The sequence below is a fragment of the Lactuca saligna genome, chromosome 9 (genome assembly GCF_052625555.1).
Source record: "Lactuca saligna cultivar CGN05327 chromosome 9, ASM5262555v1, whole genome shotgun sequence".
In the NCBI taxonomy this organism is placed as follows: domain Eukaryota; kingdom Viridiplantae; phylum Streptophyta; class Magnoliopsida; order Asterales; family Asteraceae; genus Lactuca; species Lactuca saligna.
Genome location: NC_136425.1, coordinates 58,018,319 through 58,044,230, shown reverse-complemented (window position 1 = coordinate 58,044,230; position 25,912 = coordinate 58,018,319). Strand labels below are relative to the sequence as shown.

Below are 25,912 nucleotides of genomic sequence, written 5' to 3'. Positions count from 1 at the left end.
TTTGAAAACCATTTAGAGTTTATTTTGAAAATCTTTTCTTTTATTTGAGACTGGATTCACATGAATGTTCCTTCAATTCACTCAAACCAAGGCTTTAATACCAACTTGTAACACCCATAAAATTCATGCCAAATTTAAACTTTTCCAACCATTTAAAATCATTTAACATTACAAATTTTGTTTTCAAAATAATAATTATCAGAGTATCCCAGCATCAAATCATAAAATCATAACAACAGGAGGAGCAGTAAGATAATGCCTTCGCCTTCCCACGATCACCGGAAGTACCTAAAACAATAAATTGAAACTGTAAGCCCAAAAGCTTAGTGAATTTCCCCAAAAATACCAACACCATTCAAATATAACCATATCAAATACAAATACACCATGCATAATGAGCCAATAGTCTGACTGGACCGAATCCCGGTCCTTAGTCTATCTGGACCACTCTCCGAGCCATCAGCACGTTTGGACCACCCTCTTTGGGGCCTTTAGCCTATCCAGACCGCTCACTGGCCCTTCGGCCTGACTAGATTTTTGCCCGGTCTAGGCCTGTAGTCTACCCGGTCCACCCAGGGTGTCTTGGCCTACTGCACACAATAGGACCTGCCTCAACCCTTTCCCTTAAACCAATAAACATGTGCATATTCATATAAACAATTAAGCATACAGATCTAACAGATCACTAATCATGGCAACCATCCTATACCTAGGATACCGATCTAACCAATCACTAGCATAGGAACCATCCTAACTACCAGGATGTAAACAACAACATATCATACAATAAACCCGGATGCAAATCCGATATGGTTCGGCATTGGTGCCTTAGACCCTATCGATATAGTGAGGACAACTCACCTTGAAAGTAGATTGAAGATACAGTAACGAACTCCTCCAAACCACGCTCTCGAACACCAACACCTATTCCACCAATAATTTCCATCATAAATCCCAATTTACCCAAAATGCCCTCTAAAGGTACTGGTCCTTACTTTGGTCAAAGTTAACGGTCAACCATTCATGTTGACCCAAATCGTCGAGTGTAGCTTCTAACTCGTCGAGTCCAGTGTGTCTAGCCAACTGGGAAAAACCCCAAAAGGCTCGCCGAGTCATCTCCTAGACTCGCCGAGTCCAAACGTAACCCATGACCGTAAACCCTACATTAACTCGCCAAGTTGGATTATCCGACTCGCCGAGTCCATGCAACCTATACCCATAATTAGACGATTTTGAGCTAACCCATCATTCCAAAAAAATAAATATGAGTTCCTGGGGTGTGCTATCAATGTAAAGCTCCCACCTTTACGTACTTGCATGGCTTTATAGACTCAAAAGCAAATATCTAAGCTTGAAATGGGGTTTAACTCCTAAGGAAGGGTTCATACATTGCAAGGCTCAGAACTTTATGAACTTAGAACCCAAGGATGGTTCACATCTGAAGTTGCAACTTCATATCTAGCTCATACACCATAATAACTCCATAATCAAGTCAAAAAGCCCTAAACTTCACCCATATGAGACCTAGAAGGAAATAAGGCCAAGATTACGAATTGATACCTCAAAATGAAGCTAACTGAGACATATTTGTAGATCCACACGAGTTCCTTGCTGCTAGCTACTTGACCTTCAAGCTTCCTTCACAAGTTCCACCTTTCAAAGCTCAAACACACTCAAATGAAGCTCACACACAAAATAGGGTTTTATGGACTCTCTAGGGGATGTAGGGGACTGAGGAGGCACTAATGATCCCTTAAATAGGGTGGAAAACCCCGAAAATTAGGGCTTCATCTGCCAACTCCTACTCGTCGAGTCACTCTTCCGGCTCGGCGAGTCGGTCACTTAACACGTGGCTCAAACCCGCTGCTACATGATGAGTCAGGGTATCCAACTCGTCGAATAGACCTTAAAACTTGAATGTTTAAAGCAATAATATTAATACCTGAGGATTAGGGCGTTACAGACCACTGTTGACTCCAAATCCAGATGGAGAATCCGTAGATCATACTGAATATCGCTCAATGATCGGATCTATGATGTATCTGACTGCCAGCAGACCTGACATCGTGCGCTTGTTATCAGGCTAATCCTAAACTTTCCCATTTAATTGTTATTAAAAGGATTTATAGGTACCTTAAAGGTATCCCTAAATTGGGTCTTTGGTATCCTGAAAATCCTGATTTTGATTTATATGCTTTTGCTGACATCAACTATGGAGATTGTGATCTTGACAGGAAATCTACATCAGGTAGATGTCAGTTCTTAGGGGACCGATTGGTGTCATGGAAATGCAAGAAATAGCAAATGCTGTCGACCTTAATGGTTGAGGCTGAATAAGTTGCCGCCTCAGTCTGCTGCTCTCAGGTTATCTGGATTCAACACCAATTGCTGGATTATGGTTTGAATTTTCTTAACACCTCCATTTTTTGTGATAATGATGCAGCCATTCAAATTAACAAGAATCCCATTCAACATTCAAAAACAAAGCATATCAACATTAAAGTTCATTTTATTCAAGACTGTTATGAGTGTAAACTCATTTGTTTGGAACAAATTTACACTGATAACAATGTGGCGGATTTGTTCAACAAACCTTTCATTAAAGCACATTTCGATGTGCTTGTGGGTTTTCTAAATGGTGGATCAGTTGAAATTTGTGGAATCTCACAATATCGCAGGATATCTCTTGGATCTACCTGCCGCACACAAGGAATTCAAATCCATGATCGCGAGTTTGAACAATTGCAGTATTTCCCACACTTTGCGCTCTAATCCAGTCATCTACAAGGGCATAATTACTAAGTTTTGGAAAAATTCTTCAATCAGCAAGCAGGGAGCAGATGGAGCTGGTGCTGTTGAATCACTGGTGAAGGGAACTCCGGTAATTATTTCCGAGCAAGTTATCCAAGAAGTGCTTGAGTTTGGTGATGCTCCTATATTTCCAGTTGAGTACTCTGCCGATCAAGTGAAGGGATTCCTTGAGAAGATGTGTTATGAAGGAACCTATCCTCCTACTTTCAAGAAGTTGTTGTCACCTTTCTGGAGGCTTCTGGCACACTACTTTGTAATTTGTATTTCTGGAAGGAAGGGAGGATCCGATGAAATTAGTCAGACTGCGACCTCGGCCATTGTCACTCTAGCAACGGACTGGGATTACAACTTTTCAAGGGTTGTCTTTAAAGAAATAAAAAAAAAACCTTCAAGGGAAGAAGAAGGACCTGTTTTTGATGTATCCCAGGTTCCTTCAAATGACCCTAAATGACAAATATCTCCAACTTGAGAAGTCATCTAACACTTTGGATATGAAATCCTTGAGTCCCAGCACCTTTGGGCTCATGAAGCAATCAAGAAAAGCAGCCAAAGTCGCCTATAAAGGATTGAAGGAGTTGGTCAAATTTGGAAAAAAAAATTAAGATAGAAGGTGTTCAAGCTACCTGTACTCCAATTGCTATGATGGTAGAGGAATATGTAGCACCATCAAGGTCATATCTTAGTTTTTTGTTTGAGGTTTAGGATGATGATGATGATGATGACAATGATGTTAATGATGATGATGATGATGATGATGATTATGTGAATTTTTGTTTGTTTGTAACATCTAAGGATCCAGTCAATGAAACTCTGATCACTCCAGCTGAGACATAGACTGAAATCAATGTTTTCAAGCAACCAAACAATCCAACACCCGATTAGATGGAAGCCGTTATTGAAAATTTACAGTCAATTGCAAGGAAGCCTCCCCAAGCAGTTCTTGTTACTACTGAGTCTCCATCTGGGAGTGATAAAGATGATTCAAATGCCTCCCTCTTGCCAAGAAAACTAAGACGTAGAGATTTAAGGCTGGGAGTGCTTATTTTTTAACAAGTACAAAGCCAAAATTTTGAACCAGCCCAAGTTATTCAAGTTTATCAAAGCGCAATTCTTGAACCAACCTAGGTTCATCAAGATGATTAAGGTCCAATTGTTGAACCAGCCCAAGTTCATCAAGACGTTCAAAGCCTAATTTTTAACGATGACTTCGACTTCTTAGCTAATGACGAAACTTTTGCCTTGGGAAGATCTTCTGCCCCACCACCTACAGAGCACGATGCTGCATCTGTCAAGTTAGCCAAGTTACTTGCCTTTCAAGATTCTATTCCTCAATCAAAAGGAAAAGGAATATATATTTTCTCAGGGCATGGAGGTGATGAAGACTCTGAACAAACCAATTCTAAGCTCAAACAATAGATCGCTCTTTTGAAGAAGGAGTCTATTGAGAAGGACTTGTTGATTGGAAGTGAGAGTTTTAGAGCTTGAGAAAGAAAATTATCAAAAGAATAAGCAGATCTCATACCTTCAGGCCAATCTTGGTGGGTTGACAACTCTTGACTATGATCTTAAATACAAATTGATTGGAAAATTTGGAAATGCGTTCAAGACTGCAAGTTTTGATGGTGGTAAAGTTCCGGAGTCTTTTGAAAGAGTCACAGCCCCAAATGCTAACATTGATCAAATTTTGTCCTATGGCTCTATCACTACTGAAGAAAGAAAGGAAAATAAGAAAAGGGTTGATAAGTTTAAGAAAGATAAAATGCTTCTGATGAAATCTTTTGATCCGAATGCACATGGTTATCACCCACAGATGTTTATTAAAGAAGTTGGAAAAATAAAATTCGTTGATAGATACGACGATTGTTCTAGAATTCGCATGTGGGGATTTGAAGTGGAAAAGAAGATGTGGGTTGTGATACGAAAGAGCAGAAACATTGAGTATTGTGAGAAGAAGATTGAGTTTGTGTCTTGGACGAAAGTTGATCTTGCAGAGCTGGTCCACACACCATTCCACAATTCAACAAATGATCCCAATGCATGGGCGTTTAAAAAATTCCTTGAAGACAAAGCAAAGATGAACTTTGAAGGCATGACAACAACATCATCATTCATTAAAAAGGCCAATGATGTCATAGATCCCCATACCAACAAGAATGTGGTGAACGTTATGTGACCGCCTACGAATAAAGCGAAAATATCCCTATCACTCAACATATACTTGATGGATCTTTGAATGATTTATTATTTTGGGTATATGATGAGGCGACAACAACTGTGGTAATAAAGACGAAAAGGGATCAAATTCGACTTGTTGATCCTAGGGATTTAGTGAAAATGGCGAGCATGATATTCATACCTTGTCTAAACATCAACTAATGGTGGAGAATGAAATGTTTGAAGCTACTACAAAGGATTTTACCAGCATGATTGCAACAATCATTGATAAGAAGTTGTGGGCAGGAGCATTGGCTGATTCTGACATGCATATCGTGGAGAAGCCTTGAAGTCAGCCAACAATAAACCAAGGGGGAGACTTTTGGGTCATATTTAAATGGTTTACGTTGGGCTTATATTTATTACTGTATTTAGGCTTAGATATATTTGTGTTAATAGGTTTATTGGATTTTCGGTTTTGGGAACCAAAGTAATTATGGTGATTTCGGTCAGGTGAGCTTGGGTCGTGATAGGTCTTGTACTTGGTATATATATATATATATATATATATATATATATATATATATATATTGCTTTTTAGCCGTTTAGAGTCTAGTCGTTCATTCATTGTGATATTTGGTTGTGAAAGACTTCTAAATTGTACCAGGTGATTTAATTAATATAATCATGTGCAGTTGATATTTTTGTGTGTTCTTGAATTGCTATTTGGTTTACACTCCACATTCACTAAATAGATTAATTGATATCGTATAAGATCCATAGTTTTGGGACTTACACTCACGAATCAGTAACAATGGGTTAAACTATCATGTCTACTCATGAGTCATATCAAGGATGTTCATCAATGGTCTCTAAGTGATTACTTGTAGTGAATCATGTACCTTCCAACCCAATGCTCCGATTTTCATCTGTGTCGGTATCAGAACGATTTTCCTAGTTGTAACTCTAGTACGAAGACGATGAAGAAGTATTGAGGTATAATTAGTATTGGTTTCGACTTAAGATTATTACTAGTGTTTATCTAGCTAATAACCTTACCTCTAGAGTCAATAGCTACCGAGGAGTACTAGTTCTCAGTACTATGTGTATTGTTCCTAAAGTGGTTAGTGATATAACCTAACTGTTTAGCCTAACACTTGATAAGGGATAATAATATTTCTAAATAAAGGCGTTGTGATAAAAGTGAATTTAGTTCCTAAGTGTACCTAGATGAATGCCTATAATATGAAATGCCCATATGCACACCGAAATTTTAGTTTTTCAAAAGCTTAAGTTGAAAATCATTTTGAACATAATTCTACTATATTCGTTTCTAGTCTCACATTAATTTTCCTTAATTAAGCATAGTTGGCAAGGTTATACTTAATTAAAGTCCAATAATGCGTACTCGAATTAGTTATACTAGTAGTATGTTTAATACTTTTGAAAGTCGTTTTGAAATTTTTTGGCTATAGTTGGGGTTCTCCAAGGAAAACCAGTATTCTCTATAACCTTCATCTCTGGTACCATCTTATGTCACACCCCGCTAAAGCGTAAAACACGAGGTGCAATAGTAAAAAGGGTTTCATAGCAAAAGTGATGGGTTTGATACAAAATATAAGTTTGTTGTTCATAAAAACTAACAACAGAAGACTTTAAAAATAACTAGTTTATTTTTAGTTTATAACAAAACCAAACCATCATGTTTCCATTTATAGAGGTTAGAATGAAATAAAAACAACCAAAAAGTTTTTAGAATGACAACCTTTGAAGCCATTAAACCCACTTGGTTTTAGGGTGTTGATGAAGATAGCGAAAATCAAAGAATATGATTCCTCTATATGTGTCCGTCATCAAGAGTAAGGCACTTGGAATGTTAGTTACTTCTTCTATTCTTGAGTGTATTAAGCCTTTAAGTTCTTAAATCAAATAAGAACTAGAGGATACAACTCAAGAAGGATTTAATCACAAAAGTAAAGCACCAAACTTCAAAGAGATGAAACTCTTTCTTAGTTGCGGTTTTTAGCTGAAGAAAGGAAGAAGAAGAGTGTGTTTTTCTTTTTAGAAAAAATGCAAGCCTCATGCATTTCTTATATAGTCCATACAAAGTAAGGAATAACCATTAAAATACTCTAAAATAATGGCTAGCATAAGGAGCTTGAGATAAAATGCATGGATGTTGACAAACAACCCCCATATTTTAATATTTTTGGTCATACCTCTTGAAAAGAGGAGGATTGTTTAATTTTTATAAACTTTAAGTTTATAAAATATAAATTATCATTAGGTAAAAGACAAAAGAATGCAACTAGTCCAAAATTTTGTGCATGACTTATTAATTCATACCATAAGAAATAATAACTAGTTATACTCTCTTATGATTATTATTTTCACAAAACAATAATAATTCCATAATTAAATACAAGAATTGATATTATTTATTAATAATCATATTAATAATAAATATACAAAATGTACCAACTTGAAAAAGGTGTGACCCTATAGGATCATATATTATTAGCAATATCACTCCATAATGATTCTTGCGCATATAGATTCAACAAAAAGATAAAGACAACACCAACCATAGTATTAAAAAGTGTTACAATTTACAATATCTTTTGAATAATTTTTAAATTACAATGTAAAATAAAATAACATACGCAAATTCTCCTACAAATGATGTGTTCCTACGTGCCACTTACTCGATGATTCCTGAAAAGCATGTAGAATGAGTGTCAACTACAGAAATAGTTGGTGAGTGCACAGGTTTACAAAAAAATATGGTTTCATGAATCATAATCAAAAGTTCTGATAGAAGTTTTCACAAGCAAAAGTGCATTGCTAAAATGAGTAAATAAGTTTGTTGTCATAATGAGAAATAAAGTATGTTTCCAAAAGGAGATGCAAAGTTCATATTTTCATGGGAAATAAAGTTCGATGTTATCATGAGAAACAAAGTCCATTGTTATCATGAAAAATAAAGTTTGTTGCTAAAATGAGTAAGCAAGTTCATTGTTATAATGAGTAAACAAGTTTTCATAACAAAAAAGTTCATTGATATGATGAGTTAATAAGTTCGTTGTCATCATGAGAATTAAGTTGCGTTGCCAAAATGAGATGCAAAGTTTATATTCTCATGGGAAATAAGTTTGATGCTAAAACGAGATACAAGGTTCATGATCAAATCATGAGTTCACAACTCAAGCCTAATGACCGAGGGGTGCCTTATTGAGATTTACGTGTATCCCTCACATATATAGAAATGGTAAAATGCACTCTATGAAACGGGTGAGTGAGGAGTTGTTTACCTCCTAATAGCGTTACCTGTAATGACCATGTGCACAAATGAGTTAATGAGTTGTGTGAACTGATTCCAGGGATTTAACCGCAATAAGGCCTCATGAATTAACAATAGCATACACATACATAACAAATAACTTTTGATACAATTGAAAATAAGTACAACGAAAATAATTGAGTAAACGCCATGTTTTTCCACCCCAAAACATTTAAAAAAAAGTAGGGGGAGGCTTGAATACTCATAATGCATTGAGATAATGCAAATGGTGCATTGAACTATGCTCCACTCGTACCACTACCGATTCCTACAATGATGTTACACACTAATGAGTCTCTAACCGAAATCTAATACTACTATACTTACTACTACAATAGAATTATGAAAATATTGTGTCAAAGTTTTGATATTGATAAGTTATAAACATTTTTCTATGAATTTAGATTTCTATGAATCAATTTGTTATATAACAAATTCAAGTGGAAATTCTCATTATTAAAATGTTAAATTTTAACATTTTAGGAGGTGTTCCAATGATTAAATATTCAATAACTAAATCAATTTAGTTCTAAAAATTTCCATACTTTAGATTTCGGTTCTTACTATAATTTAGAACCTCCTTGTAATTTTTCATGTTCTTTAAATATGTTTAACTATTTTCCTCTGTTTAATTCCTTGAAATAATCATAAAACTTTGAAAAATACTAAACAACTTTGGAAAATTACCAATATTTTTGTACAACTATTATACAATGTATATAGTATGAGAAAAATATTAAAAGTCATTTTTAAATTGTTGAAAACTATTTTGGGATTTATGGGTGTTTAATTTTAGAAAATTAGAAATAAATAGTAAACAGTTGAACTAAATCTTTAAACTTTTTGTACAACCATTATTTAATATATTTATACTGAGAAAAATATTGAAACTGGTTTTTAAATATTTAGCCAGTTTTTATGACTCTTGTATATTTATTCTAGCAAAAATGGAAATAAATATTAAAAAGTTTATAAAATTTCCCAAACTTTTATTTGTTGTTAAAATGTAATATAAGATGTTATGATAATTTTGTGATTTTTAGGATAGTTTAACTATTTTTCCTTGATTTATTCTCACAAATAAGCATCAAATAAGCATTAATTCATGAAAAATAACTAAACAATAAGTAAAATTCATTAAATTTTTTATTTACAAAGTAAAATTCATTATACTTTTTATTTATGATTAATATGTATTTTAAGATATTCTAAGAAAGTTCTATAATTTTTGGACAAGTGTAGATATTTAATATTAGTTTAAACCCTTAAACCTTCAATAAATGGGTAAAAATTAGAAATATTCATGGAAAAATTTGTATTTTTCTTTTCATCAAGTCTTCAAGATGTATAAAAGATGAGACAGTTATAAAATATGGTTTTTTGATATTCATAACTGTATTTTACTATTTATTTATTCTGAACAAACATAAAATCGAAATGAATACAAAATAGCCATAAAAATGCACGCAACTTCGTAAAATGTCTTTGATTAATGTATAGGTCATAAAAAAATTTCCCAGAATTTATTAATATTCAAAAGTATTTTATGTGAATTATTGCCCTATTTTTTGCAAAAATTACAATAAATAAAAAAAATGAGTTACTTTCTAAAAATTTCCAGATCATCTTATTTTTTCGCTTGAAATCTTGGAAAAATCGGAGGTGAGCATAAAATGAGGTTTATATATTTATTTGTGAATAAATCATTTATAAGCATTCTTAACGATGTACTTTGATCATCAAGCCTTTAAGCTTGATGTTCTGTACATGCATTATGATTTGAAGACCTTGAATGAACTTACTTTGTTCAAAATGATGTTTCTAAATGAAAAGGTTGAATGCATATGGTTTTGGATCTTTAAAACTTGTAGAAACTCAAGTTGATGGATTTGATTTAGGTTTTGGTCATTGGATTTCACCTTCTAACTACATGCATGTTGTTTTTGGGTGAAATCCTTCCACTATCATCATTAAATTCGACTTGCATGAACATGCATATGAATGTTCATAAAAAATGGTGTAGAAGAGGGAGAAAATGCAAGAAAGCTTGAAAATTTTGAAATAAAAGTGAACAAAATGTAAGGAATTTGATTTTACCTTGAAGATCAGCTTCAAATAATGAAGATTCTTGAGTAAAATGAGTGATAATTACTTAAAATTTCTTGGGTTTTGGAGATAATTCGTAGAGGGGATGAATGGGGGGTTTTAGTGAGAAGAAAAGAGAGATTCTGTCTCTCTGGATACACAATCTCTCTCGCCATATTTTTGGGGATTCTCTCCACCAAAATACAGAGATGCATGTGATCTCATGAAGAATCGAATGTAAAAATCTCTCCCAGTTATTTGGCCTCTAAGTTCGTCATTGTTAGAGAGAAGGAAGAGATAAGTTTTAGAAAGAGAAAAGTATGAAGTGGACTGAATGGGAAGTGAAAATGATTTACTTTGGGAGGAGAAATGAGGGGAGAGAGAAAGAGAGAAGGATCTGAAATTTGAAGAGGAGAGAGGAAATTTTATTTCCTTTTCTTTTTTTAATTAATTCCTTAGTTTTTATAGAATTTCTTTCAATTTATATAAAATGTGTATTTTATAGAAATTTTGTTCATAACTCTTGGATTTTTAGCTTATAAAAGTAAAGTTAATGTTAATGAATTAAATTACTTTCTTTGATTATATTTCTACATTTTAAATATTTTAAATTGATAATATAGAGTTTATAAAAAAAATTCCATGGGATTTTAATGTAAAACTTCATAAATATGAGTTTTTAGGACTTTTAGGGTTTTAAGGAATTTTATAAATATTTGGATATCAAAATAAATTGAATCTTTGAGACTCCACATTACTTTTGGGTTTCCTAACTCTTATTCAAGTTATAACTAATGTTTGTAACTTATTTTTATCGGTTTATTGGCATTTCTATGTAGTGATTCCGAGACTCAAGTGAAGTTGAAGAATCAAGTATACTAGTCTTGGTTTTCAACTTCGACTTTAAGTTCCTATGAGACTCTGACCCAATTTCTACTACTAGGTTAATGCATTATGTGTCTAAATTAATATCCAAAGATACTTGAGTCAAGGAATTATACGAATTTGGATAGTTGTTATAGTTAAAGTAGTTGTAGAATTCACCTATTAATGTGAAATCTAAGTACAAATATCCTTCGATTCTAATTGAATCTAAGTTTCAAGTAGGTTATGACTTAGCCTCGAGCTACTAAGTCTACCATGTGTCATGCCTATTCGTGCAACCGAGCTTAGCCAAATCTGGAGCCGACTCGAATTTTGACGGTTGTCACAACAAATGGGAAACATCTCATGCTAGTTCAAATCTATGTCGACGATATCATTTTTGGGTCAGCTGTTCCAACGATGGTTGCACACTTTGCAAAACTAATGGTCAGTCGACCCAGATAAGTATGAATCATGAATTAAGCTTATTCCTTGGACTACAGTTCAAATAGAACACCAGAGGAATCTTTATTCATCTAGAAAAATACATTTCCGAAATTCTAACGAAATATTCTATAGACACATGTGCATCTGCAAAAGTTCTAATCGGTTTTAGATACAAAATCTTCTCAGACACGTCCGATGTTGCTATACATGAGAAGAAGTATAGGGGAATGATTGGATCTCTACTCTACCTCACCGCAAGTCGTCCTGACATCATGTTCTCAACATGTATGTGTGCTAGATTCCAGGTTAATCTGAAAATCTCTCATCTTTTGGCGGTTAAGAAAATCTTCCGATATCTCGAAGGAGCAAAGTATCCTGCAAATGATAGTTTCTTTCTTCAAGCCTATTCCGACTCAAACTATGCATTGAGGACTTCAACATGATAGAAAAAGTACATCTGGTGGATGTCGACTTTTGAGTGGAAGATTGGTTAGCTGGTCATCCAAGAAACAGAATTGCATTGCTCTTTCAATAGCCGAAGCATAATACATCGTTGCCGCAAGTTGCACCTCGTAAGTTATATGGATGAAATCTCAGCTTCTGGGATATTGTTATCGATTTCAACAAATTCCTATCTATTGTCATTCTCAAAGTGAAATTGCAATTTCTCATAATCTAATTCAACTCTCCATGACCAAACACATTGATATTCGGTACCACTTTATTAAAGATCATGTTCTAAAAGTTAACATTGAGCTCACTTTTGTTTCATCTGACGATGGAATTGTTGATGTCTTTACTAAGGTAGTGGACGAAACCAAATTTAATGGGTTTCTGAAGAAAAATAGGAATGATGATGCTTGATCCTCAATTCTTCCAAGAAGTCTGTACTCTCAAATGGAAACATTAGAAAGTTAAAAAGTTTCGAATTAAAACTTTTCTTCCTCGGAATTATTTCTTCTCGGAAAATAAAGGATCATAATACATCGTTGCCGCAAGTTGCACCTCGTAACTTATATGGATGAAATCTCAGTTTCTAGGATATTGTTATCGATTTCAACAAATTCCTATCTATTGTGACTCTCAAAGTGCAATTGCGATTTCTCACAATCTAATTCAACTCTCCACGTCCAAACACATTGATATTCGGTACCACTTTATTAAAGATCATGTTCTAAAAGTTAACATTGAGCTCACTTTTGTTTCATCTGACGATGGAGTTGTTGATGTCTTTACTAAGGTAGTGGACGAAACCAAATTTAATGGATTTCTGAAGAAAAATAGGAATGATGATGCTTGATCCTCAATTCTTCCAAGAAGTCTGTACTCTCAAATGGAAACATTAGAAATTTAAAAAGTTTCGAATTAAAACTTTTCTTCCTCGGAATTATTTCTTCTCGGAAAATAAAGGATCATTATATTTCTTTTTTGTCTAACCTTTTCTTCTAGTGTTAAGATTCACAGGATACTGCCTTACTTGAAGTTTCATCCGATATAGTCACATCGGATAACTTGAACGACTTGCCTCAGGATGTTTTTCTCTGAAGTATAACTCGTAATTCAAATCTAACCTGGTAATGTGATTTTGTCACTTATATCATTCTGAGCTCTGTTCCTTCAGTTCTCAGAATTTCAAATCTTTTTCAAAAAAAATTTCCTCTAAGATCTTCCTGCATTTCTGCCTCTGATATTCGTTTAGAGATTGTACCATCTCAACATCTATATCATGTACTAATGATGTGTTTCATTTTTTTCCGAAGCATCTTATGACATTCCATTTTAGAATTTGGCTGTTCTGAAATTCACAACAATAAATGAACTTTAAGCTTATCATTAAAGTTTTGATTCCGAAACGTTTTCTCATGATTATCTTAATGGTAATTTCTCTTATGATTATCCTCTTAATTCTCAGTAACCACGTCTTTGGAATATGTTCCAATAAAGTAATGAGTATGCTGAACTGAATTGACAGTTTTCCCAAATTGAACAAACAAACGTCTAATCCTTTGGATAATAACTGTGACATAGGAAGCTCTTTTGGGTTGTGCATTAATTGCAACCTGTTTCGGTTTTCGGGTGTCATCATTCTAATCTCCGACCCGACTTGAAATTTCAGCTATCATCTTCTTAGAGTGTTTCTCTTCCGCACTCTATTCTTCAAGATTTCTCTCACCTCCTACAGTGGCTTCCAAATCACCTCATGTGGCTCCCAAATCTTCAAAACCTACACCCAAGAAGAAATCCTCAAAAGGGTCTCGTTTTTCTTCCTCCACTGAGATCATTCTCAGAGATGCAACTCAATTGTTCTCTCTTGAGCCGATGGATTATGATGAGTCTGTGAGAATCATGATTGAGTTAATCTACCACTAACCCATTGTTGTTCCTCTCACAAAATCCCTAACCCTAATTTCCCTTACAGACTTCTTCACAAAGCCTTCGAAAGAGTGAAGATTGAAGATGGTGTTCCTGAAGTGATGATTACTAATTACAGGATCGTGTTGGTTCATAATTCTACCTTTCTCAAAGCGATTGGAATTATAGAAAACCCCAAAGGTTTTCAAGTGTAGGAACTGATGTCTGAATAGTTCTACATTTTTTTACCCAAATTGACTATAATGGTGAGTTTAAGGCTAAGGAGTTTAAGAAGTCTGAAGTTCCTGGTTTATGGACTATCTTAATGCATTTCGTTCTTACCGGTATGTCAGGAAAACATGGTGGTACAGACACCATGAGCAAAGACTGGATTTCTTGGAATAAGATAATTGCTCAGATGAAAGTAAGAGGTCTTAAGGTCGAGAGTTTAAAGGCTCAAAACTAGGCCTTATTGAGAAAGTGGTGGTGGTGTTTCAAAATTGTAAAAAGTAGCATTTGAAAGGATGAAAATGTTTCTTTACATGTTCCCTTTGGCAGGCTCGATAACCTTCCTTACTCAATTTACAGGGGGGGGGGGGGGAATTAGAGATCACTCACTAAACTTCATGACTTCTTATACAAATACGACATTCTTTTTTCTAAGCTACTTTCTAAACGATTAGGTACTAAAAGCAAAACAAAAAATGAGAGAAGATCACGTATTGGATCCAACGTCTAGCCTCAACCTTTCCACCATTATTTTTTCACTTGAAGTAAACCTTTGAATATGTTTTTTTCGATAAAATTTTCCATTTACCATGGAAACATGTTTATGTGGTGTTGGTACTTCCTATTTAGACTCAACAAAATGCGTAATGATCTACTCAACATCCAATCCTTATGCAACAATGTGAGATTCAACAAGTTGGAAGGTAGAATTTTGCCAAAGTTTGAAATAAAACAGTTGTTACTTTCTTTATGAACATCCATTGATGACCATATGTTGGTTTCTATCCTTAAATGTTAGTTTTAAGTTAAATTAGTTCCCAAAAAAACCTTGCATTTGTTTATTTTATGCCCAATCATAGAGATGTCGAGAAAGTAATTCAGATTGCCCAGATCCGTCATGTCAAATTCTTTGCTGAGAGATGAGATGATTTGGTTGAGAATCATAGGACTGGAAGTTGTCAGGATGATGTTGTCGACATATAAAAGTAAATAAGCCAAGCTTGTACCCTTCTGTAAGACAAACAATGAGGAATCAGACTTGTTGTGCTGAAAACTGAGTCAAATGGCGTTGTTAGCGAAGCACTGAAACTAGGCTCCTGGAGCTTGTTTGAGACCGTATAATGATCTCTGTAGACGACAAGCATGCCTTGGTTTTGATGAGTCTATGAAGCCTGGGGGTTGACGCATATAAATCGTCTCTGACAAATGGCCATGAAGGAACACATTTTTGACATCCAAGTGGTGAACAGTCCATTTTCTAGAGACAGTAAGACGTAGAGTCGTGCGTATGGTAGCTGGTTTGACAACTGGACTAAAAGTTTCATCGCAATCAATACCCTGTTGTTGATTCTTACCATTTGCAACAAGTATGGCTTTGTACCTGCTAAGAGAACCATCAACATTAAATTTATGTTTCTATAGCCACATGGAATGAACTTTATTGACCCCTGGTGGTTGTGGAACAAGAACCCAAGTCTTGTTTTTAATAAGAGCCCCATCTTCGTCAAGCATAGAGTATTTCCAATTTGGATCATGAAGCTCTTGGATGTGAGTTTAGGTATTGGATAAATAGAGGATGTGTGAATGTTTAAGTGAGTGACATGTTTAGTGATTCCACTACGAGATTGAATATGCATGTGATGATGCAACGGAGCAGTTGGAGGAGGATTATTTGAGATGGGTAGCACAGTCGTATTGGTGGGAGAGGGTGAGGTGTCGATTGTAGATGTGGTAAAGGCCGAAGAAGCTACCGAAGCAGCTTGGTCACCCAAAATAGGGGAGTCTTATGAGTAAGATGATAAAGGGGAGGATGTTGTGGAAGGTGGTGACAAGGATGGTGTTGGTGGAGAATAGTGGGTTGTTGTGGTGTTGGTTTCGATGAATTTTGATGCAATGTAGTTTAAAGGTTCATATGTGTGAAGAAAATCATATGATGGTGGCGTGTTGGGTGTCATAGATACGAAAGGAAAGACATGTTCATCAAAAATGATATGTATTGAGATAATGATCTTTTCGGAGTGGAGGACAAGGCATCGAAACCCACGATGATTTTCCGGATACCCAAGAAAAATGTACGGGGTGGATCGAGGAGCGAGTTTGTGTGGTGGGTGTAAATGTGGATAACACAGGCACCCGAAGATATGAAGGTGGTCATATGTTGGTTGACTTTGAAAAAGTTTATAGTAAGGGGTGTAGTTGTGGATAGATTTGGATGGGAGGCGGTTGTGGAGGTGAGTAGCCATGTTAAGAGCTTTAACCCAATATGTGGGAGGAAGGTGAGATTGGAAAAGAAGTGATCGAATGAGGTTATTAATTGTATGAAGCATTCGTTCGGATTTTCCATTTTGTTGAGATGTTTTTGGGCATGCGAATCGTATAAGAATACCATTTGTGTCAAAAATGGTTCGAAGGGTGTTGTTGTCAAATTCGCCCCCTTGATCACATTGAAAGGCTTTGATGTCTTTGTTGAAGTGGGTTTTGAAAAGTTTTTGAAAATATAAGAATTTTGAAATAACATCACTTTTACATTTGAGAGGGTAAACCCATAAGTAATAAGAGTAATGGTCTAAGAAAATGACATACTATTTTGGACCACTCAAGCTGGGTAAAGGGAATGTCCAAATTTTAGAATGAATTAAATCAAACGGGGAGTTCACGACTTTATTAGAACTATGAAAAGGAAGATTCACATGTTTGCCTAATTGGCACGCATTACAAATAATATCCAAACAGTTTCATTACACGAAATGAAATTATTAGAAAGCAAATGACGAAACACTTCGTTCCCGGGATGTCTGAGCCTTTGGTGCCATGTCGTAGGACTCAAAGAAACAAGAGCTTATGGGATTAACTGGAGGTCGTGAACTGGATAAAGGTTCCCGGTACTATCACAACGGAGAAGAGTTTGGTGCATCCGAAGATCTTTCACAGTTAAACCAAATGGGTCAAATTCAATGGAACAATCATTATCAGTGGTAAATTTACGAACGAAGATAATATTTTTCATTATATTTGGGGTGACAAGAATATTATGTAAGTGAAGTGGGCGATGAGGAGTAGGAAGAATGCTATGTCTCGTGTTAGTGATAGGTATGGGAGAACCATCACCAACGAGAATTGACGAAATGGGTCTTTTATTAAAAATAGTGTGAAGGTTACCTATACCCGCCGAGAGATGATTCGTTGCACCCGTGTCCCTGTACCATCCCGAGTTGGTCGGGTTTTGATGGTTCATGGTTTGAAACACCTCTGGTAATAAATTTGCATGATCTGAGATGTTCGTGGGTCTTGAATTTGGAGCAGTCCATGAAGTGTGAAAGGCAGCATGCTATTGGGCATTGTCACACCCCAAAACCGGAACGGCGGAAACGTTCGGGGGTGGAGGACGTCATGTACAATATCACAACAATGCAAAGTAGTTAACAAGCAACAACATCATCCATTGCATTATTAGTATAATTTTAATTACAAGTGTATTCTTTCATAGTAATAACAACATAATGAATACTCAAAATAAAAGACGAGTCTTGACTGCTCCGTCTTCTCTAAACCTTGCATCGGTACCTATCTATTTGTGACCTGAGAATACAAGTTATTTTGAAAGCGAGTATCAACTTTAAAGCTAGTGAATTCATAAGTATTTAATGTCGTTATCTAAATAAGTATTAATGAAAAGTCTTATAAGTAAAAGTGTAAACGTTTGAATTTCCTAGAAAATCCCATATTTCCTACTAGTATAAACATGTAGTCTTCTACCAAAACTAGATTGTTTTGAAAGTAGTCTTCTACCAAGACTTTAAGTGAAAGAAGGTAAGCAAGTAAGTAGTCTTCTCACGATACCCACTGTAAGTAGGTAGTCTTCTCACGAGACCCGCTGTAAGTAGGTAGTCTTCTCACGAGACCCGCTGTAAGTAGGTAGTCTTCTCACGAGACCCGTTGTAAGTAAGTAGTCTTCTCATGAGACCCGTTGTAAGTAAGTAATAATATGATTGGTAGTCCTTATTCTATGTTTGGAACTAAAGGTGACTTCCGCAACGAATCGTTAGGTCAAAATCCATATTTATTACCAAATCATATATAAGCCCAAACTATACCTATAATAGCTTACTAGGGATATATGAACGTATACCTTTGCTACCCAAAGGTATTGAACTGACTATTATGTCCGTATATTTACACATGATATATAACTAAATATTTAAACGACCTTCGGATGGATACCCGATACCCACCAGACCACATCCCAACGAGGAAAAGGAAATAAAGCGGGTTAGCCTTCATAAGTCCTTTAAACATTACTTATATAACTATACACATACATGCATGCTTTTAACAAGGTGTATATGTAAAGGTATCCATGTAAGTGTATCCAAGTAAGTGTATCCATGTAAGTGTATCCATGAAAGTGTATCTCTTCATATAGCATTTAGTATAGACTCATGTGTGAACTGACTCTGGTGTAAATCCTTGTAATAGGAATAGCAAGTAGTATCTCCTAACTATACCTATAATACTTACTAGCAAGGTACAAGTATCAACGAAGGTATAACTTTGCTAGCCAAAGGTACTGAACTGACTGAGGGTACTTTTATGTCTATATAGGTATACATGATATATAACTGATAGTTGAACGACCTTCGGAAGGGTAACCGATACCCTAAAGCCACATCCCAATGAGGAAAAGGAAATAAGGCGAGCTAGCCTTCCTAAGTCCTTCAAACATTACTTATATAACTATACATATATAGGCATGCTTTTAACAATTTAAAAGTATAAAAGAAGCTTTATAAAACATTTAAGGGTTTTGAACAATAAATAAATATTAATGACTTGATGTCATTCTATAAAGCATTTCAAAAGTAATTCCTTTGATAACAAAGTATAACAGAGTTTGGAAGAAAACATACAGAACGTAGTATAGTTTAATAAAAACTGGTTAAACAAGTAAAACATTTTGGAAAGCTATTTGAAGTAATCAGTTTGATAAAACAGCTAAAAGTGTAGTAAATCCATTTGTATGTTGGTTATTAATCACATGTGATTGATATAATAACTAGCATGATTTAACTTGTATTCCCCCCCCCCCCCCCCCATAAAAGCATTTAAAAACATTTAACACAGTGATTAAGGGGTATGAACTCACCTGTAGTTCATGGTTTGGATGTATTGACTGATGTAGGGTTGCTAAGTGTCAAGTGAAGACTTGTACACACACAAGGATCCTACTTAACATATAGTGGTATATATATATATATATATATATATGTATCTAATTAGTCTTTAAACAACTAATTAACAAAGTTAATACATCATAGGACTTGATAAACACTTTATATAAGTGTTATAAGTGCTAAGGAGTGCATTTAAGTGTTGTAGGACAAGACCATTGATTTTAGGGTTCAATAGAACCCCTTTCATGAGTTTACGCCTTAATGACCATAACTCATTGAGTTTACGGCCGTAAACCCTTGAGTTTACAGCCGTAAGCTCATAATCTTTTGATCATTTGTTGATTTGAAGCCTTATAAGTACTTAGAAGTGTTTCCACTTGATGTATAAGCCTAAGGAAGAAGTTAGCGCACCATTTCCCTCCTTTTAGGGGTTTACGTACCTAAGACCATTCCCCTTTGGGTTTACGGTCGTAAACCCTCGTGGACTATGGTATTTTTGTGTTTTCAAGTCCTATACACATTAAGGAATGAGTCTAGACTAGTTTCACAAGGGAAGGAAGGGACTAGGGTACACATTTGGCCCCTAAAGAAGGGTTTACGACCCAAGGTGTTCTTGAACCGTAAACACCTTTGATCTTGGTGTTTCCTCGTGATTTCTTGATCTATGGACGTAAAATAAGCTTTATGATACTCTAGGATAGAATCACTTACAATATAGAAGCTTGAAATGAGCCAAAAGTCCAAGAACATTAGTGTGTGGTCTTGATGTTCTTGGTGAAACTTGAAGAATCAACCTTTTGGAACATTTTCACGGATGGATGTGTGTTAAAACACTAGATTAGATGATATACTAACTTGAAAGGGCTAGAAACACTTACTAGGTTGAAGATCTCGAAGAAAACTGGGATGATACTTGAGAGAGTTTGGGGTTTGCTCTTGGAAAGGTGGAAAATGATTTAAAAGACTAAGTGTCACTTATATACCCCCCTTCATTGGGGTTTACGGCCATAAACACCATTGTTTAGGCCGTAAACTCCTATATTTTGATGTGTCGGGACTTTGTTGCACAATAAAACCTAGGGAATCCTCTCTCCTGATATCTCCTAAGGTGTTAATCCTAAAATACTCAAATTTAAACCAAAAAGTTTGAAAATTAGTAGTACTGCTCTGACTTCTATTGACTTGATATGTTTGTACAGAATGAAAATTTTAGGTTTTCACAGGCATGTTATTGTTGTTGACGAGATGGTCCTGCTCCAGTAAAAGCCCAAGGTGCTGAGGGGTGTTATTGTTGAGCCCACGAAACATTAGCTAAGGATTAAAGCCATTGGGCAGGAGGAGCCCACGGTGGTGGGGAAGCCCACATTTACCAGGGAGCAAAATTAACTACGTGAGTTTGGTGCCTATCACCGCCTCTAATTTGTTGCTGTTGTCAATGTTCATCTTGCCTGTGTTCATTGCTACGGCGGTCTTGATACCGACGATCTCCACCCCGACGGTCATTATTCTGTTGGCGATCTTGATTTCGGTAGTCTCCATGTGAGTAGGTGAAGGGAGTATGAGAAGGGTCTGTATTTCCGTTGTAGAGTACTGTTGGGGCTGAGGAATTGTCTCGATGAATTCCGTGTTGAGGGCGCTTACGGGATATGCGAAGTTCTTTACGAATAAGGATCGAATGTGCTTGGAAGAAAGGTGGAAGAGGATTCTGATTGTGGATGATTCCGGCTAGTTAATCAAACTTTTCCCTGAGACCATTGACCATGAACGTGACCAATGTTTTCTCTGGTACAGGTTGATCGATATTTGCTAGGAGGTCGACAATGGTCTTGATGTGTTGACAGTACACGTGAATTGGCATGTCTCCAATTGTTATGGTACATAGTTCTTGATCGAGCTCCATAGCTCGGGCATCTTTGCTGTCATTTAAGATGTCATTGAAACTTTTCCAAATGTCATATGTTGTCATGCCCTTCTTCAACACCATCTGAATCAAGGATTTGTGAACTATGCCATAGAGCCAAATCTTAACCATTGAGTCAAGTTTGGACCAGTCAGTAGATGGGTTAGTAGGAGCAAGGTCTGTCAAGTGGTGTTAAACACCAAACGTGATGCAGCATGCTTCAAAGAGGTCTTTCTATGGGTCAAAGTTTAGTTCTTCGAGATCAAGAGTGATTGGCACGTAATAGCGAATGTTGGTGTTTGCAAATGGTTTCTCAATGGTATCATTCGTCATAGAGGATACAAGAAACTAGTAGGGCCGACAGGAAGATGAAAGAAAAGGAAGGAAGAGAATTGAGGAGAAAATTGAAGGGAAAGTAAATAACTGCTTTGATACCATAAAAGCAATTGTTTTTCCTTTGCTAATTTCATTGAGAATAACAAATATATATACGTGAGAAGTGGGTCGAGAATACAAAAGGGTCGTATAGATCTATGAGGCTAAACTCAATACACAATGGTACAAATGATACAAAATATATCTGACTAATAGGTTTCTATCCCTAAATGTTAGTGTTGAGTTAAAGTAGTTCCCAAAACAACCTTGCATTTGTTTAAATTATGCCCAATCAAAACTAAATTATGAGAATGTATAGTTCGTTGTTGGTGCCTACGCTCCCGATACTAAACTCATCCTTGGATGACATCTATTATGCAGATGTTCCAAAACATGACGGATGCCCCAAGGAAGAAGTGCTAAAGCCATAATACTCTCCTTTGTTTTGGGTATTGTGGTGGTTCATGTGTACATCCACAAGCCTAAATCACATTCAACATTCAACTCTAGTCTACGAGGTTAGATAAACAACCGGAAAAAAAAAATATCCTCTATTAACTAGATAGATTGGTTATGTAATTCAATTTCAACTTTCACACCTTGTAATTTATAATTTGATTTAGTTGTTTTCTACCTCCCCCTAGCTCCCGACTAAAACTGTTTCCTCCGCTAAAATAAAACTATAATTTTATTAGCAACCGACTTTCAACTGTCAACTGTCAACTGTCAATTGCCACCAAGAATAATGGTATATGTATAAATTTATTAAATCCGTTGAAATTCTAATTTACTTCCTTTTCACCTTCCGTAAATTTGGCAGACCTTTCTTGATAGGGTGGACCCAAAGGCAGAGGCCAGAGCACACATAATAATGGAGCTTATCGTTCATTCATAGCAAAAAACACACACACACTCCCCCCTTTTCTCCACCAAACTACTAACACTCAATTACACTACTCTTTTACACCCCCTACAAAAAGCTCACCTTTGGCGGTGAACATTACAAAAGGCAGCGACTGTTCTTAGCTTCTTATTATTCTGTATCTTCAACTCCATTATCAAAGGTAAAATGCCCAATTTCACATGCTTCTTGAATCTTACAAGAATCTGTAATCAGATTCCCAATTATTTACACTAATTAAAGGGTTATCAGACTTTCCGTTTCATTTAAAATTCTCGAAAAACACAATAATGTGCTAATCGTACGATTGTTCTGGTTTGGGTATCTTCGTGATCTGTTCCACTTCCCAACTTTATATCTCTCAGATGCATCTCTGTTGTCTTTTAGGTTTTATCACTGTTTGTCTCATTGTGTTAAAGAACTGGATCTTTTAAGTACAATGGGTTTAAATTCCAAACCCAAAAGTTATTCTGAAGAAAAACTCACGAATCAATCTAATTTTAATAAGGAATCGATGTTACTACTTTCGAAGAACTGATTACACGCTTAATCTTTCTGGGTTTCTGTTTAATTTTTGAATCATAATGAGGGTTGTTTAATCGAGGTCCTACATGTCTTCCTTGGTGAAAAAGACCCACTGAAAGCATGCGAATATTCATTAACCATATCTTCATATCTCCTTCATTAACATCAGATTTCGAAAGATAAATATGGATTTTTGTGAGAGAAATTAATCAGATTTCACCTCATGATTAAGTAACGCAATGAATTTCTTCCACGGGGAATATACAACTTTATGATAATTTATGAGACACTTTTCTGATTTGGAATTTTGAGTCTTTATTGTCGTAATCTGCTACAGATATATACAACTCTGATTCATCAATCACAATCGCTTACAAATAAGTCCACTAAAAAGCATATGCACATAGTTTAACTATTTTCTGGTAATTACTTGTATCATATCATATCATATCACTTTTCTCTTCTCACTCATCAATTTTGTTTTTTTGTGTATAAATCGGAACCTTTTTGCAAATCGTCTTTGTGTTTTCTTTAACAGATCCATGAGCAGAAGCATGGACCTTCATAATCACTATTTGAATTCCAGATTTCCAGATGAAATCCCTGAAAATTTGATAGAGTTTTTTCGAGACGACGATGGTCTTAGTTACGAAGAAGCTCTTTTGCAACAGGTAATTCAAATTCAAAATCAAAATCAAAATCAAAATCAAAATCAAAATCGAAATCAAAATCAAGATCGTAAACTTACTTCTTAGATTGAATAACATTAACAATGACACAGGAAAGCATGTATCAATCATTTCAAGAACGTGACAAGAACAAGAAAGTAGCTGCCATTGATGACGACATCATCTATCTGTGTCATTTATTACAAGAAGAAGAAGAAGATGAAGAAGAAGAAGAAAAAGAAGGTGAATGTTCAAGGCATGAAGGTGTCATGACACAGGAAGCCATTGATGAAGCTTTAGCTCGATCTTTGCAGGAATTAGGAGAGGGATTTGATGACATCATCATATCTGAACACAGTCGCACTGCAAGCGGTTTGTTTCAACTCACAACATTTAATCCAAAATAAATATATCTGTAAATCAATAAATGTAAAAATGTATTAACATATTTTTTTATATTTTATACAGGAAGCACACAAAGTCCTATAGCAACTCCTTCAAGGGTATTAAATAAAATTCTTTTATTTGAGGTTAAAATTGTAAATTATCCACTCTGATATTCTTCAATCATCAGGCACATTCAGAAAGGTTGAATTCAATGCAAGATTCCATTGATCCTGATAGCATGCAATATGAGGTATAAATATATTATGGACTTGCTATTCCATGATGAAATGGAAAATTAACACAATGGAATGGTTGATTCCATTCCGTTCTTTGTAGGAATTACTACACTTGGCTGAAGCCATTGGTGTTGAAAACAGAGGAATATCTGCAACTCGTATTTCTCAATTGCCAACTTCCAAGTATGGATATAAATTGTTCTCAAAGAATAAGAAAAAAGAAGAGAAGTAAGAACAATTTCAAATTATCTTTTTTGTTTTTTTAATTTAATTTAATTGTTTTTATAATGGTTTTAACATGATTGTTTTTTTTAGCTGTGTGATATGTCAATCTGAATTCAACTTTGGTGAAAGATTGATCACATTGCCTTGTTTGCATCAGTATCATATCAAATGCATTAGTGAGTGGTTGAAGATGAAGAAGGTAAAAAATAGAAAATAAAAAAAATATTGGTTCTCTTTTGTGTCAATTTACAAAAATACCCTTTATATATATTTTTTGAATTTTGGTGTCAGAACTGCCCTATATGTCAAAAGGAGGTGGTTTGACTTTTAAGCGTTTAAGAAGTGAAGAAAGGAGGAAAGCTTTTGCATGGAAAAGATACAAGACTGGTTTATAGATAATATATAGATATAGATATATTTATATATATAGACATATATATGTGTGTGTGGGTTGTTATTTTGAATTTTGATGGCTGTTTTTCATGTGAATACATTAGCATGAGTTGTTTTGAACTTTGGTTATTTTGTGTTGAAGAAGCCTTTTTTCAAGGGTTAATGTCTAAAATGGCTTCTAATAATTGTTAATTTGCTATTTTAGTTACTCATCTTTTAATTTTAATTGTATCGAATAGGTAGCAAAGTATTATTGGTATTTGTATTAAGTCATGAGAGTATATTTCAACCGGTTGAATTAACATCCAATCATATTGTGTCCATGTTGGATGACACATAGGATGCCAAGTAGAATTATATATCGGTTTACACTTTATGATGGATTAACACTGAAAATAATTTATTGAGAAGTTCAAGAAAAAGTTGTCTTTTCATTTATGTATTTCTTCGTCTTTTCTATTTTAAAAATCCTAAAAAAGTTTTTGGAGTTTTGGAAAGATTTCTTTGGGGAGGTGTGGTGATGTAATTTTAAGAAATGAATTCTGAGAGTTGTATAAGATTGAAAGTGATATGAATTGCAAGATCTCGGATAGGAGTAATATTGGTGATGGTGTTGTTTTTCAAGGCTTGTGGAAGAGAATGTTCGAGAAGTGATAGGAGTCGGCTGAGTTGGAGAAGCTGTCATGTATAGTGGCGGGTACAACTTTGTTTGGAAACACGGACGGATTTATGGGAGTGGAAGGTTGGCTAGTCAAATATATTTTGTATAAATCTCTTAGGGATTTAATGGATAATAATTTGGATGTCAATAATTATATTTGCATTGGGTGAAATGGATTCCAATTAAAGA

The 25,912-nt window shown here is 35.1% G+C and overlaps 1 protein-coding gene across 2 annotated transcripts; it reads left to right on the top strand.

Annotated features, from left to right (window-relative positions):
• Positions 1 to 22,613: 22,613 nt before the first annotated feature.
• On the top strand, positions 22,614 to 25,270 carry LOC145013898 (uncharacterized). 2 transcript variants are annotated; one of them, XM_078972247.1, is made up of 9 exons: positions 22,614 to 22,791; positions 23,491 to 23,575; positions 23,692 to 23,824; positions 23,935 to 24,193; positions 24,290 to 24,324; positions 24,396 to 24,458; positions 24,545 to 24,672; positions 24,760 to 24,868; positions 24,961 to 25,270. In XM_078972247.1, exons 3-9 carry the CDS (start codon positions 23,696 to 23,698, stop codon positions 24,991 to 24,993), a joined length of 756 nt encoding a protein of 251 aa, XP_078828373.1. In that variant the 5' UTR covers positions 22,614 to 22,791; positions 23,491 to 23,575; positions 23,692 to 23,695; the 3' UTR covers positions 24,994 to 25,270. The 2 variants fall into 2 exon arrangements, with proteins under 2 accessions (XP_078828373.1, XP_078828372.1); XM_078972246.1 differs by lacking the exon at positions 23,491 to 23,575.
• Positions 25,271 to 25,912: the final 642 nt, after the last annotated feature.

Excerpts from the sequence above, each read along its gene's own strand:
- LOC145013898 (XM_078972246.1), top strand. The coding sequence starts at position 23,696 with ATGAGCAGAAGCATGGACCTTCATAATCACTATTTGAATTCCAGATTT. Across the intron at positions 24,325-24,395 it reads CTATAGCAACTCCTTCAAGG|GCACATTCAGAAAGGTTGAA; the intron begins GTATTAAATAAA and ends TTCAATCATCAG. Across the intron at positions 24,869-24,960 it reads AGTGGTTGAAGATGAAGAAG|AACTGCCCTATATGTCAAAA; the intron begins GTAAAAAATAGA and ends TTTTGGTGTCAG.